General features: G+C 38.2%; 1 protein-coding gene across 5 annotated transcripts in view; it reads left to right on the forward strand.

Annotated features, from left to right (window-relative positions):
• Nucleotides 1-17,486, forward strand: part of fhod3b (formin homology 2 domain containing 3b) — an 89,547-nt gene that overhangs the window by 10,157 nt on the left and 61,904 nt on the right. For all 5 annotated transcript variants that reach the window (XM_041987286.1, XM_041987288.1, XM_041987289.1 and 2 more), the window contains exon 3: nucleotides 3,470-3,534. In XM_041987286.1, coding sequence (XP_041843220.1) covers nucleotides 3,470-3,534 — 65 coding nt within the window. The remainder of the gene's footprint in view (nucleotides 1-3,469; nucleotides 3,535-17,486) is intronic.

Here is a 17,486-nt window from a genome sequence, read left to right on the forward strand (position 1 = left end):
ACTCTTTTTTTTTGCTTTATGCAAAGACATCAAGTACTGATATCCCAAACCCTCCTGATCACTCCCAATTGAATCCATCTGTAATTGATTTTAATGACAGGTTACATTCCTGGGGCGCCTGTGTCATATCTAGTGTCTTTACAATCAGATTAAAGTATGATCCTCTGACAGAGTGCTGCAGAGCCAGGAGATATCCATGTCACAGGAGCTTAAGGGCCATAATCACTTCCACACCATGTTATGAAGCTCGGCTGTAGGAGATTGTAACTCGTAAATCCCTCCCTGCCCCATCACTGATACAGCCTCACTTTAGGTTATTAAGTGACCATATTGCCCAGACATGTGCTCAGACATATCTGTTTTTAGGTAGTCAACTTGTCGATGAGCATTGGCACTCTGATAGATTGAATCACATTAACACACAATTTCCTGCATGTGAAGCCTTGATTCAAGGTGTCAGTGTTTGGATCCGATGGCCTCACGTGTGCTTATAGACATTTAGACCTGTGTATTGCATCAACCCACAAGCTTGTTATAGAGTTTAAGGGGAACCTAAGTGTGATGTTATGGAGAAAATGTTGAACTGAACTTCTGATATGTGTTGAGCTTGACATTTTGCTCAAATGTGTGAACATGAGTGGCAGATTATCAGTTCTAACACCTCCAGGATACACTCTTCTTTTTTCCTGGTTTTTCTGTGGAAGACAAGTCTTCACTGAGATATATAACTTTTTTTAATGCTAACAGTTTTCTGTTGAAAATATTCTTCCTAAGTTTATTGAGTGTTTTCAATGTGTTTGATAAGCATTTAAAAGGCAGGTGTATTAAAATCCAACTGCTTCTGCTGTGAAGGCCTCAGCTATTCAGAGTTTCTCATCATATCCTTTAATCTCTTTTAAGACGGCGCTGCTTTCATTAGTTTTTATTTTTTATGACTCGTTCAGACATTGTTTCATAGATGCTCACAGCGCACAAGATTTACATTTAAGGAGAAAAAAAGGGCATTTGAAAAAAGCCAGAGTTGTTGAACGTGGTAAAGTTGAAACTTTGTGTAGGGAAGTAAAGCTCTAGTTGTCCCATCTGTGCTTGTTGTTAAAAGTAATTATTACAGAATGTAGCAGCTTCCAGTTTTTTTTTTGTGTGTGTGTGTGTGTGTGTGTGTTTGTCAGACCTGGTCGGTGGTTAGTGAAGCAGCACCTCTGGGAGAAATGAACCCTGCTGTGACCTGCTCCCCCCCCCTTTGCTCACTCAGGCTCTGGAGGTCCCTCGGTGGACACTAATCAAGGAGTCTCTCAATCAGGGGTGTCCAAACAGTGCTGACTCAGAAGACCTCTGCGGGGGCCTTTTTGTCTGGCATTAATTGGTCTGTGTGGGGAAGTACTGGCTTTACTGACGTCCAAGTATGTGCGTTTGCTTTCTGTGGGTGTTGTTTTATAAACAGGGCCAATAATGCTTCCGTAGATAGAGCCAGAGAGCCTGAAGCTGGTAGGCATCCACTGGTCAAGTTTTTGGTTAAGACTAAAAGAAAAGAAAATTATTAAATAATTATTGTCAAGTGTGTTTCTGCTGTATCTGATAGGCAAAGTGAAGGTGATGACGGATATTAGATTTGTGCTTGCCAACAACTAGATTGCACACTCCTTTTAAACTCAAAATGTGCATGTGTTTGTCATTTTGGTTTTGGTAAAACAGTTAAATTTTTACCATTTGCTTTCCTGGTCAGGAAGCATGATGGAAGTAGAAAGTAACTGTTTCAGTTAAAGTTATTCCAATTTTTATGCAACGGTATAAAAGAAGCCTGATGAATCAGGTATAATTTGACCTGGACCTAAGTTATATGACACCACCACCACGGCAGCAAGCAGAAAACGCTGGCTCACCGAAAGAGGACCTAGCAGTTCATTAGAAAGGAGTTGCCAACATAAGGTCAGTTTGTGATTTTGATAACATTCTTTACACTTACAGTTATTTCTGTAACTTAGGGCTCCAGCATTGACAGGGCTGCATGCTGCCTAAGTGAGTGTTGATTTTTTTTATTTTTATTGTTAGGAGGGGGGTCTTAAAACTGTGCATATTTCATGCACGTTTGTTTAATTTGATAATGAGCATGTTGGCCTGTGTAGCCTCAGGTCTTGGTTAAGCACAGGGATACTGTTGCAGCAAAGCAGAGAGAAGGCAGACATTCGTGACAAAATGTCTCTGGTTACCCATTTGCTTCAATACCATCACAGAGGATTAGGTTCCTGTTTGCTGTCTCATCTCACCAGGAAAGGTCCGCTCTGACAGATGTTACTCCTGTGTCATCTCCGCTTGTTGCTGAATATTATATTTGAAAAATAGTGAGCCTAAGCAGGCTTTCTCCTGTCATGTAATCTGCTTGTATGAATATCAGAGCAATCTCCAAGTGTCCAATTGAGGATAGGAAAGATGTCAGTATGTTTGTCTTGTTATAGTGAATGTTTGTGACAAAGAAGCCGTATGAGCTGCCTTCTCTGCTGAAAGGCCTTTTCTCTGTCTGTCAGACACAGTCCTGCCTGATGGTCACTGACAGCGTAATGCCGGCACTGTGCCGGTCTGAACAATCACACAACCTCTGTGCAGGCGGCATAAAAGCCCATTTGTCAGAGAGCAGAATTAGTAAAGGGGGTGGGGGGTTGCTGCGCAACCCTACCTGCTGTGCTCTTGTCTACATTTGTGTCTAGTTGGTTTGTTTGTATGCTTCTTCAGCTTTTTTTGGCATGCAATCAATGATCCAAATGCTAAAGAAACGATGGCAGGAAAACACAAGAATGGAATTTGGTGAATTTAAATGCCTAAATTACTGAATTTCTTGGAAAATTGAAGTATTCACTTTATTCAAACCCATTTAATGATCAAATTTGTTGTTAGTTTGAGATGAAGATACATTAATGCAAGCCATATTCATCTATAGCAGCTTGTTTTAGACTTCAGGTTTAAAAGTACTAAAGAAACTCCCCCAAAATAGGCAAATGTTTTAATTTAAACAACAGAATACACTCTGCAGGGTGTAGTGTTGTCGTCTTTGTTATGGATTGTCATTCAGTCATTGTAAGCAGTTGACAAGATGGTGATAGGGTCTTGGCATGTCTCCATTAACACAGGGGGTGAAGATGACCTCAGACTTGTTCCCATCCTTCATTTTATACCAATGATGACCTTTTCCCAGTTCTGCTCATTTTTTTGCCGAAACTTCCCAGAATAAGAAAATGTTTTATCATGTCATGACACCCAAAAGTTTTTATTTTCTTTGTATGATTTTCTCAAATTGAAAGATTAATTTTGTTTTTCTTTCTGTTTTAATCACCATTCTATTTACATTTTACCCCTTTACACAAATAAAATGTGGTTTAAATATACACATGCATACAGAACATACAAAGTGAATAATTAAGATGATTCTGATATTCGTATAACATGTTTTTTCTGCTTTTGTTTTCTTTCTTCATAGGAGGGGCAAGAAACACAGCATTATTCTTCGAACACAGCTATCAGTTAGAGTTCATGCCTGCATTGGTGAGTGAAGTACAACCACATTTAACACTCTGATGGTCAGTTTGCCTTCCTTGCTCTACATCAGTTTTGTTATAAACTTTAATTACTTCTGTCAGCAGAGGATTGTTTTCTTTTGGTCCTTGTTGTGCTCGCACAGTGGCCAAAAATCGTAATTTGAGAGACAATTAACAGAATTTCAGCAACACAGCAGCACATGCATCAGGCAGAGAAAGTTACTGTGTTCTGTCACTTTATTTAATTGGGCTTCTTGCTGTCTTTTTGTAATGTGAGGGAATGAGCACAAAAGCCAGAGTGAAAACATATGTAAACATGCATGTGTGTGTGGCATGTGGGAACACACAAATACACAATGTGATTCAGAAGTTGGCTAAAAGATTTTGCTGTAAGTACATAGACATACTTTTTCTGTCTCTTCCTGGACACTGATAAGTCGATTTTATGAGTTTCTTGCCTTCTTTAATGGTGTTTTATTGTAACCAATGAACATAGTAGCCTTAAAAAAACAATTAACTTGCAAAGTTTGACAGCAATGTATTGTTGTATTAGCAGAAACAGCACAAGGAGGAGCACACAGTCCCTCATAAAGACACAGTCACTCCTTCCTCTACAGGCTTGAAGAGCAAAAATAACCCAAGATCTGTAAATGCTATTAAGCTGCAGATTGTCAGATTTTACATGTGGTTGTTTTCTCCAGTGCAGTAGAATAAAACCACAGACATGGACCGTATTCATTAAAAAAACTCACTCTGATCTGAACTCTCTGTGATAGTACTCTCCGGTTATTAGTTGTGCCTATTAATGTACTGTATGACTGGAAATGAACAAGTTAGGAAAATCCAGTGGATCTTACTGATTTACTAAAAAAAGACACCTCATTTAACCCTTGGTCAGATATACATGAAATGAGAGAGTTCAAGTATGCACATGTGGGCACTATGAATATTGTGGGACCAAAGAAAAGGTACATTACATTCACAGCTTATTTAAACACTGCTGTTGTTCATAACGTTTGGAGATGCTCTCTGATTTCAAAGTTGTGGAGAACCAATGGAGATTTTCTGGTCAGTCCCTTATGTAACCGGTGACATGTGGTTGTGCTTGTCAATATTTGGCTGAAAACTCTTCTGAACTGGCTTTACCTTCTTCTGTCTCCCTGCTGGTGCCTGGCTCAGCTTAGAGGATCCTGGGGAGTGACAGACAGACTCGCCACTCTTCTCTAAGTGGATGATGACCCTCTTTCTCTCTAAGTTGACAGCCACCTGTTGCCCCTCTAGTCTCCCTCAATGGCTGCCCATGTGAAGAGCTGATTTATTTCCTCTAGCTGAGGCGGTCACCATTACTGTAACTTGTCCAGACATTTGAGCCTAATTTTATCTGACTTGTAGGCTAACCTTGTCGCCCCCCTACCCCCCCCCCCGAGGTCAGAATTACTCAGTGATTTTCTCCATGTTGGAGATAATTCGATGTCCTCCCAAAAACAAATGGTATGATATTCTTGCACTGCATTAAGAGATTGGGAACTTTTAGACAGAATGTCTGTGAAATAAAGCTTTATTATCGCCACTTACTTTATTTGCTTTTGTCTTTCTTTACTGAGAGACGTAACAAAGTGGAAATATTTATGTTCAGTAATGGCGAGGAGCCATTAAACAATGCACAGAAGGCAATTTTCTTAAACTCAGGAAATCTTTTATTTGAAAGGCATTCTCAGTTACGATTGTGTGCTAGCTTAGCACACCCACGTTGTTAAGATGTTTATTCCAGAGGCTCCTGTCATGAACTTGACTAATGAGTTGGTTACAACTGTGTTTACTTTAATCTGTGTTATTTAGCACTATTTTGCGGGAAACCCATTGCGTGTATTTCAAGGTTTAATTAAGTAGTTTATGTTTTTGTATATGTTTTCTGGTTTTTGGTTTTATCCAGAATTACCCAAAACAGACCCCATTTTTCTCTCTGTGTGTGTGTGTGTGTGTTTGTTCTACAATGTGCATGTGTCATGAACCACGGCAAGACCTAATCCAGGCTTCCCTAATCATAGTCATTAGCACTCACATACATGCATATGTCCCAGCAGGGGCGAGGCAGAAATCTGTGCAACAAAGAGGAGGAAGCAAATGTCTCATCCGAAGAGTCAATGGTTTGTTAAGCTATATTTTACAGATCCACTTCTACTAGAACGTGAGGTAAAGATGTTCCTTTGCGATGCAATTTGCAGATTAACAACTACAATGACTTAATATGTGGCAAGAACTAGGTTTTGAAACAAAGAAGAAACAAAATTTTTAAATCAAAAGTTGCATAAACCTTGTAAATAAGACAACCTGCAAATTTCCCTTTAAAGAATATGCGATGAAAAATAATTTTCATATAACATATTATCTGAATCTGTTTTAAAACCTCCAAAAACCAGAGTTCTAATAGCTCAGATTAAAATGAAAGCCCTTAAGCCTTAGAGTGTTTTTTATATTTTCAGCTTAAGCAATCATCCCAAAATGTTTTTATGGCTTTATAGAGAAGAACTGAAACAATGTGAAACATAAGAATTGTCCTTTTCTCCATCATCAGGCCCTAGTGAGATCTTATAAATGCAAAAAAAAAAAAAAAAAAAAAAAAACATATATTTTTGTCCAGCTGATTATCTTACATACTGTATGACAATAAATCAAACAATAGTGAATCTCAGCTCAGCCATGTTTTATTCCAAATAAGTAGAAAACATGCATATGTTAGGACTATTTAAAGCTATTTGTGAAAATGCACTCTCCAAGTCATGTCTATAGTATTACTCCTTACAAATACAACATTGATGTGTTGTTTTTGTGATTAGATGACCAGACTTGCTGATGGTTGGATCTTTGTTTACATTTGCCCGACCAGCACAACAGCTGAGGACATAAAAACATCAACATGTCCCACTCTGCGTGTTAGCATGGCCGCAGCCTGTTTAAGCTGTTGGGCTGTAATTATTGTCGGTCGAACAGATGTGGTATAGAGGGCCTGATTAAAGCAGTTTTGTGCTTATATTAGCGTTGTCTGCAAATACAGTAAGTCCTCATTTTGTTGCATTTTGCCCTCATTATGTCGCAGCTCAGAAAGACCCTGAGTTGCAGGGATGTGATGGTACAAAGGGTAAAGACAAACAAGGGATGCAGGATTTTAAAAAAGGGTTTCAAGTTAAAAATTAAGTTCATAGTGATCTCAATCTTTTAAAAATATTTTTTAAATACATATTTAATAGGGGATTGTATCCACCGGCATCCAGAAATGCCTCTTGATCCTGACAAATAATGTTTTTACGGCCATATTTTTGCTGGAGACAGTTGTAAATCCATCAGATCTCACAAATTACTCAGGGTGGGTACAAACCTTTTTTTTTTTTTCTTCTTCATTTTTTTTTTTAAGCATGTGCTGGTTATTCTTAAAAACAGAATTTAAAAAGGCATACATTTGAAAGCTGAAATTAGCTGGTATTCCCCATTTAAGAGCAGGTTCATCTGTCAACGCAGTGATCCCAGCTGAGGAGTGACAGCTGTAATCAGAGGTGACACATTCTTAGTGGATTATCTGCCTTGTCTTTTACAACCTCATATAATCCGCGCTCAGGGAATGATTCATTGTGACCGCTGTTGACTTGTGTTTCTCTTTCATGCTGTAATTTTGTCAAATTGGTAGTTTTGATCTCTCGGTTGACAAGGGAAAAGTTTGTGGTTGTTAAAATGGAAGACGATGAGCAGTGCATTTTCTAAAACTATCCCTCTGCAAACTATGCAGAAAGATTATCTCCTGGCAGCGTACTACAAACATGTTGCTGCATGGAAATGCACATTTTCATGTGTTAATTTTCTCATATTTGCTTGTGTAATTAATCTGTTATAATGTGTGTGTGTGTGTGTGTGTGTAGGTGGGTGTGTGGGATGTCAACACTTTAACTTAAGGTAATAAGATCATCTGTGGGTTATCAGTGCTCCCAACCAGCAATCGCTTGTCTTTTCCAAAGCAGATATCTGCCAAACCACCTGCACTTTTGTGTGCTCACAGAAAAGAAGTTTAAGTGGTATTTTTTTAAAAATAAGTGAATCACATCCACGGTTATGTGCGCTTGAGTGAAAAATAATAAAAACATTTTAAATGATTAATAATTAATGTATTTTGTAAATGTGACTACAAAGAGTGTGTTCATGAAGAGGATCTTTGGGATCACACACATTGGAGTCACATCAAAATAATAAAACCAAATATCCATTCACTTTTGTGTGTTGGTGAACACGAGCAAAGAGGGAAATAATTAAAACCATTCATGTCCCAGGGCACCCGTGAGACACAGTGGAAGATCAAGTGGCTTGGACTGTCATCTCTTTGACTTGCCTCAAAGAAACTTCAAAATAGGATGATGGACTTGGAGTCACCCCTGGAGGCCAAGCTAAACAACAAATGTTCCAAAGAAGAGAAATGTGAAGCAGCAAACAAGAAAAAAAACAAAAAAAAAAAAACGAGAGGACTTGGTCTTGCTCTTCACAGCTGATTGCAAAACTAGCTCTCTTGAAGGTTTGATGGTATCACTCAACTCACACTTTGGTGCATTTTGCTTTTGTGTATATTCTCCATTTGGCCATGTGCCTAACAGCCCTATGCAGTGAGATAATGACATAACTTAGGTTACAGTGTCATTAATGTGCACTTGTGCAGTGCCGTGTTTTCTAAACATATTCTCGTTTTGTTGATCAGATTAGACCTGATGGCTGCCTCGTTTTTAGATGTGCTTCACACTTCTGTAACATTATTTCATATAAGCTAGCTCATGTGCTTACATTCTCTTGCACACACTCATCCAAAGGCATGCACATATTAAGAAGCCATCTGTTTCCAGTTGTAAGGCCCCTCAGTGCTACTCCTCACCCATCCAGGAAAGCAGAGAGCTGTCTACGTTTTCACCCCCCCTCTTCCTTACCGTGTTTACAGGAGTAAGGAAGAAGGGTAAACGTGCAGCTTGACCAGTGAATGCAACTGTATCTCTGTGGATAACAAGTGTCATGGTTGGAATGGACAGGTGTGTAACAGCAGTACCCACAGACTTTAAACCGCTGACTGCATGGTGGGAACAGAAATTTGGGATGAATCAAAGTTTGTTTTTGCATAAACCAACATTTATTTGTTGTCTGCACACAGTAGTTTGTTTACCTTCTTTCAGGGGGTCTGTGGTGGTTTAGAGTTGAGGTTTGAGTTTGCCTCAGCACAGTGTGTGCTGTCCTAACTGTGTCATTAATGGATGAAGGATGTGGGAGAGTAAACCAAAAAACCTATGTTTTTACTTATACATTAAATTTACTTAAACCTAGTCAGAAAAACTCGTTAAGTAATGTGTTTTGTCTCATTACCATTCAAAACTCAAATCTTTAGCATTTGGTAAGCTTTCACCTGCTATGCTTGAAAATACCCACATGCCCCACCACATTTATCAGCAGATGTTTAGAGCAGACTTTCAGGTGGTGGTTAATTTATCATCTTTGTCATATTGGTGATTTGAGTTTGAGGTTTTTGGTTATACCATATGGACAGGAAGTATCCGAGTGCCAGGATTACCTTAAAAAAAAACCAAACCGTGACCTTTAACTCAGTACCCCACTGGCCTTCAGCCAAATCCTAGTGTGCCATGGAATTCATCTCACATCCTCCCTCGTATGTCATGCTGGCTCCTTTTCTTTCCCTCAGCTTTGATGTCAGTGTCTTTGTAAGGAAACGTCTCTTTCCCCCTCTGCATCTATCAGGAGAGTATGCGAAACGTGTAAGAGAACCAAAACACTTCACGTTCTCTGTTTGTCATTACAGCAACTGTCACTCATCCACTGTTGTATGAAACAGGGTTGTTATTTCTTCTCTCACCTTGGATCAAGTAGTGTTGCCACAGCTGGCTAGCTCTGAATCATTTACCATTACTGTTTTGCTTTGAAGGAGGATTTATTGGATTTTCGTTACCTTCGTGTGCTGAGATGGGTCTCATCTTTAAGCTGCCATCATCTGCAACAATAAAGGCTGATATGACCTCTTTGGGCCAGAATTTGGAGGGATGTGACAGTGAGTTTTGGCTCTGGACTGAAGCATGAAAACTGGTAACTTTGTTGTTTTAGTTTGGATGATTTGGCTTTACTGTGGTTGAATATTTGTGAGCCACTTCTAAACTGAATCCTCTCCACAACCAAATATCTTTGCCTCAGTTTGTGGCAGTTATGTGCTCAAAGCCAGTATTTCCATCTCGTTCTGCTGACTGGTTAGCTTCTCAAATCCAAAATAAACACACTGTATGACAACGTAGTTTTCCACTTTTAATGTTCCCTTGTTTTTAAGTGAAGTAAACAGTAGCCTTTCATTTCATGGTGTCCTGACTCCTCCTTGTGCTCTGGCTTTGGAACACCTGCAGCTTCCAGTCTTTTACCGTCTGTTGTGGTAACTGGCTGCAGGCCAACAGAAACTTCAGGCACAGTCGCTTCGAGTTATTTGGCAGAGGTGGGCAGTATGTGGCGATCTGTAGTGATGTGTTAATGATTTAAAAGCTGTCCCCTTGTGTTCTGGTTCATTGTATTGTAACCACCAAGATGATCCACAGCTGTGGAACAACCATAGATATTAGGATCCACTATAAATATTAGCTGGGCTGTTCGGTATCTGTTTACTTTTTATAATTTTCAAACACGTTCAAAGCCAAGTCACAAGCTCCAGTCAACTGCTGCTGTTATTTTTAGAGCTGCTGTAAGCTCAAGTGCAGTCCCGAAGAGGGATAAGTAATATTTTTATTGTAGATCCTTTAATGAAACATAATATCCTTCTTGCTGTGAAGCCCACAACAACATTTTCTACTCAGTTTAGACTGAACAATGCAGTGAGGGGGGGGGGGGGGGGGGGTGTTCAGGAATTCTGCAATATGAATTCTGGAAAACTGCAGCATGAACCAAACAATTTTAGACTAATAAAATGTGTACAAGACTTTTAACAATACAAAAGAAAAAAAAGAGATTATATAAATGATGATTCTGTTAGTCGTGTGGCCGTTTGTTTTCAGTAATTAAAAGAACTTAAAAAATGATAAAATAGCTGCAGCTTTTTTCACTTGGCTGAAGCTGAAAAACTCAATCTTCTCACCTCCATCCCAGATGCAGTTGGATGATTGGAGATCTCAGTTGAAAGAGCTCAAGCACCACTAGAGACTCTTCTTGTAGCCCACCCATGGCTCTCAAGGGAACCACTCAGAGTAGCCTTAGCAGGAGAGGACTGGACAACCTTTGTTACATTCTTCAAAGCAGAAGAAAAGAACCATAGATAGAAGGGAGAAAAAAAAGAGAAAAGCCTCAATGCCATGTGTGAATTTGAGCCAAAAGCCTACTTAATCGGTTCAAGCATGTTGTGCAGTTGAGATGGCTACATCTGAGCTGTGGGTTACAAGATTCACAGTGTCTTCCTCAAATTGTGCAACAAGAGGAAGAGTCTTAGAGATGTGTTTTCTTTTCTTACAGCATGGAAGCTTAAATAATTGGATAAAAAATGTTGATATGAGACATTTTGCAGCATTACTGCTGCATTTGTCCCCTTGTCAGAGATTGTATGTAACAGCTACAAATTGCCACAGTGATGTCACTCGTTAGTTTGAAGATTATTGTTTAAAGTTTAATATCTAATAAGTCAATATCTTAGTTTATTCAAATCAAGCTTTAGGAACAAGCAGTGGATCTGAGGTTATCTTACAAAACCTTAGAGTGTCTGCATTGGTTTGTATTGGATTGCATGGGGAATCCCATCCAACCTGGACTGAACGGGACACCCAACGCACTGGGGGTTGAATAGTTTTGCAGGCATGGCAGAATATGCCACAGTAGGCATTACAGCTGTTGTCCAAGCTTGCTATCTGAGAACATATATTTGGAAAGCACAGCACTGCTCATATACATGTAAACATACTCACATTCACACAGAAAAAAGCAAAAATTGCCTCTCACTCAACACTTTTTCATGTCCAATAATGCACATTTATTTGAAGTTAGCTGCTTTTGGAGTAAGTGGACTGAAGTTGGAGTATTACAGCTGGTGTAAAATGTTCTTGATCTTTAAATATTCTTCACTGCAATTATGCAGAGAGCTGTCTAATCAGAAATATTTATTCTGACTGGACTAAATACAAATTTTTTGGACGAAGAGGGCTCTGAAATGAACAATTTTATACCCGAAAAGGTTATAATAAATCTGCTAGTGAGTATAAAAAAAGACATTTTCGGCTTTTGTTTAAAGAGGAGAGAACATATTGATAGATGTAAACCATAAGTAATGTCTTCTGAAGCTGTGAGAAAAGCGAGCCATGTTTACATCATTGTTGTGGTTCATGCTGTGTAAAGTTAAGGCTTTTCTTTCAGTGAATATGTCAGACATTGTTGTGATACATTCAGATCTATTCATATGTGCTGTATGGTGGTTTTCTCAGTGGTCACTTAAGGATCATTGGACACACAAAGGACTAAAATGTTTTGCTTACACTTCTTGTTTATAAGATAAAAGACCGAGAATAAGCCTTTAATCTCTGTGTTTGGAAATGTGAAAAATGTTTGAATCTCTCCCAGAGTCTGGACCTCAGAATTTGATGACATCATTGATCGCTCTCTGTGCTTGTTCTCTGCTTGTTCTATTGTGAATGCCTTTTGTATTAGAGAGGTTCAACACAAAGCTCAAAGCCACAGTGTAGAATTTCACATAGAATTGGCAGACGTACACATACAAAATACAAGGTTTGGCCCTATTAAATGAAACCTGTTGTGGATTGGATTGCCCTACTTTGCATTATTATATTAAATAATATTAGATTTTCATGTTTATATTTGTTGTGGAGAAGATCAGGAAACTTAAGAAACGCACAAATTTCAGTTTACATCAATTTCTGTGATAATCTGGTGGCCTATCCAGGGTACACCCTGCTTCTTACCAACTGCTTGGATAGGCTCCAGCTCCCTGGCTACCCTGAACTGGAAAAAGCAGTATTGAAAATGGAAGGATCTTTTTTTTTTCTTAAAAATGTTTTACTAATAAAAATGTCTCTTTCTGTACTTATATTAAACTTATTTGCAGTTGCAAATACAACTACTGATCACTGTTCATTGATTTTTGGCCTTAAAGGCGTTATAGTTTTCTGACTCTTGTTGCTTTAACTGTGAACCTTACATTAAAGCACTTATTTCTAGTAAAGACAAGCAACTATTTTCTAACTCTAGTAATGGAGTATTCGTGAGTTCTATGAAAGATGAGCAAATAACACATTTTAGGTTTGTGCACATAGGAACATAACATATTGAGTCATTAGTTGCTACTTTTCTTAGGACATGTTTCGATTTTGTGAACCCTTAAAGATAAAATACAGAATATATGGTAGATAGATCCATATGAGGAGGTGTAGACAGAAAAATCTGTATAGTACGACAGAACCTAACAGAGGATTTTTTTTGGTAAAAGAAACTTTATAATTCCATATTATGCTCATTTAAAGGTTCATCGTTTTATTTTAGGTTGTATTAGAGTGACGCTATAACGTTAAAAAAGTTATGTTATTTTTCTCATATTGCACACTTTTGCAGCACCTACTTTTGCTATCTGTCTTGAAGAGTGTTTTTGCTCCGATCCCTCTGAGAATCCATCCTGAAAAGACCCAGTTTGCTCTGACTGGTCAGGAGACAAGCAGGCAGCCCATGCAAATATCTTTACATAGTGATGTAGATAAGTAATGGAGTTGAAGCCTGGGCAGCCTCTGTGTAAAAGGTTGCACTTTGGCACACTAGATATCAGCAGACTACATAATAAATGACTTAAATGGGGCATTTCAAGAGGATCGGAACACATTTATGTTATTGATTTACATATTTCTACCTTCTAACACTTAATGATTAATCAGGAAATGTAATTCACATTATTCAAATGTAATTTCTGTGAAACCCTAAATACAAGTAAAAGTTTTGTTGGCACATGAAGAGACGCAGGATAATGTACAGTAATACATTAAAAACACAAGTGTAGTCCCTTATTTTTTATGTAATTTGCTTGTCTTTTGCTCATCATTCTCCCCACTCTTACAGTTTTCTATTTCAGGAAGCTTTCCCAGACAAAATCATCTCTAATTAATTTTCACACCGGTCTTTAGCCCCCACCTGTGTGTCTGCACATTATAATATATTGAAATACTGTAGCTTGAAGATTTTTCAGCTGTGGCCTAGTCTGCTGTTTTAGACTTTACAGACACTTAAACTACCAAAACTAACAGTAAAGGAGATTCATATGTTGTCACATTTCAGGGAAGTAGAGCTCTAACCTGCCAGCCAGTCATCCATTTTTGCTGAGGCTTGTCCTGAGCAACACACCCTCGCTTCAGTGGAACAAATACGTCAGTTCATTTTCAAATTTGGCATGCAAAAGTTACTTTGAATAAACAGTAAGAATAGACTCATGTGCTTTTTTTAGCATTTATCTTAAAGTACTAGAGGCTTGTAAAATTTTCTAAAACAAAATGCATGAATGTATAAATTCATGCGTCTATGTGGCACAGTAGTTCTTATTGGTGATTGGATATGTGTGACGTTTTAGATAGTGCTGTAGGTGGTAGAACAAAGTGGTAACTATGATTAGGCAAGGTGACTGCATCAGAATTTCATTTATCATTTTCCTATGTTTTAAAGTCTTATATAATCATTTTCATTTTTAATGCTTTACTCTGTTATGTTTCCTTATGCATTTGCTAAGTTACAAAGGTCAAAGTACCAAAGAAAACAGTACTCATTCACAGCCTAAAACAGTACTTTGTTGTCTTGGCTCTTCTTTATCAACATGCAAAGCACATCTACACAATGCCTGCCTAGTGCCTAGCTTGCAGCAAGTTCTCCAACTCAAATTGTCATACCTGTCATATCCTTAACATTGGTTTCTTGTAAATTACTGTTTCTGCAAGTGGGGTAAGGGAAATATGCTTTATTTGGCAAAGCACAATGGGGCACATTTTTTATATACCATAAGATATACATAAGATAATCAAATATGCTGTACATAAAGGAAACAGACATAAACATACATTGAGTTACATATAATAAATACATCACCATCAACAACAGCATCATCATCATCAGAGTACATATTCTAGAAAATAGATCCAATAAGAAAAAACCCCAAGAACATAGGAAAAAATATGGGGCATAAAAACTAAATGTGGAATTACCTTGTTTAGTTTGAACTCTCTGGATGGAAAACAAAATTGACCCAGATGATCTTAGAAATTCTCTGTGGCTCATATGGCATCAGCAGATTTTGGCTCAGAGCCATTCAGTGCCTTGTGCACCAGCAGCAAAATTTCAAGATCAATTTATTTAGTGCACAGGAAGCCAGTGTATAGATCTGAGAAAAACAGAGTGGCATTTCGCTTTTTTTCTGTCTTTGTGAGGACACAAGCAACAGATTTCTGGATTAGTTGCAGTTGGCTTATTGATGTTTTTAGAGAGACCTGCATAAACTCCATTACAGAAGTCATGTCTTTTGAAAAGAAATGCATGAATAAGTTTTTATAAATCATGCCGAGTCATCTCCCACACTTATTCTTGATATATTCTTCAGGAGATAAAAGACTAGTTTGGTTATTCCGTTATTATAACTTTTAAAATTTAGCTCAGAGTCCAAAAATATACCAAAATTTCTGGCTGCATTTAGGTTTTGCATTGGACCAGACTCCCTTGGTGATACAGTAATACACAGCAGAGTCTCATCAGCCTGATTATAATAAGTTATTTACATTTCAAAAATAGAGCAGACTTCATTGTCAAATTCATTATTTAACAAACCCCCAAATTCCAGAAACAGAGGAAGGAGAGGTGATGCAGTGGTGACAGTGTTTTACTAGTTTCCAGACATGTAAACACAACACGCTACAAAGGAACTTTGTCATGTCCTGGCTGGCTTTAAGCTGTCACACCACTGTGTTAGGGGTAGAAATTGATCATTTTACTAAAATAGCTGTTTTGATGTCGACCAGTCAGGTTTCCGCAGAGACTGCCCTAGTTAAGGTCTTTAATAACACCCGCTTGAGATAGTGGAAACATTTTAGTCCTGGTACTGCTAGATTTCAGTGCTGCATTTGACACAGTCAACCATAAGATCTTACTAGACCAGCTGACAAACTACATAGGACTTTCTGGCACTGCAACTAATTGGTTTGAGACCTATTTAAAAGACAGGGACCACTTTGTGTCTATTGGTAACTATAACTCTGAGTGAACCAAAATAACGTGGAGTTCCCCAAGGCTCCATCCTGCGACCACTGCTGTTCAACGTCGACATGCTGCCACTCTCTCAGATGATGAAAAACAACTAAATATGTTACCACAGCTTTACTGATGACACACAGTCTACATAACCATCTCACCAGGAGACTACAGTCCGATCCAAGCTCTGATCAACTGCATCAGTCAAATGTGCCAGAACTCCCTTTAGTTAAATGAAGACAAAACTGAAATAATATTTTTTGATGCCAAGGAAGAAAGATTAAAAGTCAGTACTCAGCTTCAAACATCTAAGTTTAAAACTAACAACCAAGTCAGAAATCTGGAACTTGTCATGGACTCAGACCTGAATTGTAGCAGTTATATTAAGACAGTTGTGAAGTCAGCCGATGAATAAAGGACTGATGACTTAGCAGGATTTAGAAAAACTAGTCCATGCATTTATCCTTTGTAGACTGGACTACTGTAACGCTGTCTGCACAGGTCTCCCTAATAAGTCCATCAGACAGTTGATCATATAACCCCAGTCCTCAGATCTTTACTCTGGCTCCCTGTTTGTCAAAGAATTGACTTCAAATTCCTGCTGTTAGTTTACGAAGCCCTGAATGGTTTAGAACCAAAATACATTCAGGATCTTCTGGTTCATTATGAACCAACCAGACCCCTCAGGTCATCAGGGTTAAATCTACTTTCTCTTCCCAAAGTCAGAACTAGGCAGCAATCAGCTTTTATGTTCCTCACATGTGGAACAAACTCCTATTTGCTGCCTATTATCAAAACAACTATTAATTCTTCACACTGTAACTTTATTTCTTGCATTTTATCTATTTTATTTTAGCTGTTTTTCTTTCTGTTGTTATTTAATTTCTTTTATTTCTTTTAAAGTTTGTTTTTAAGGCGCTTGTTATTGCTTCCAGCACTCCTCTGTAATGCTTTTAATGTTTTATGTAAAGCACTTCGAATTGTCTTGTAAGTGAAATGTGCTATACAAATAAATTTGCCTTGTCTTGCCTTGTCTTGCCTTGCCACGCCACATATGCATATTTGAAGAAGGGGACAAGTTCCTATTTTGGCATGACCCACACAAAAGCTCTTATTATGCAGTAGCTGCAACATATTGATACAAAAAATAAGTTCTCATTAGGCTGCATCTGTTCATTTCTGATAATTCATAGAGACTAAATAGAAGCAGCATTGCAGCATATGTGTGTGCCAGCACTGCATAATCAGCTGAGATATAAAAGAGTTGGTGGTACGAGTGTTGTGCTTACACGTCTTATGACTTAGAGTAGTCTTATGACTTCCACCAAACAACTCTGTTTTATACACAAAGCACTGATAGGCAACAAAGGTACATCAGGTCTACCTTGAACAAAGCTGTATGAGCAGGTTTAAAGCCTGAACTGCAACCTTGAACTCCACTGTTGGACAGATCAATCAGAAAACTCCGTTTTGGTGGATGGCATTAAAATGACAGGAGCTAAGATAGTAAATTTTTATGGAGAGGTGTGGCAGCACTTTAAGGACAAAAATGTTTGCAAACCTGTGGTGCTAGACAGAAAAAAACAGTATGAACCCAACTGAGTATTATAAGAGTTTCTGGGTTTTGATATATAATTAAAACTTTGGAAATATGTAAAAGTATTTTTCACTTTCTATTGGATG

Source organism: Melanotaenia boesemani, chromosome 6 (assembly GCF_017639745.1).
Source record: "Melanotaenia boesemani isolate fMelBoe1 chromosome 6, fMelBoe1.pri, whole genome shotgun sequence".
Classification (NCBI taxonomy): Eukaryota; Metazoa; Chordata; class Actinopteri; order Atheriniformes; family Melanotaeniidae; genus Melanotaenia; species Melanotaenia boesemani.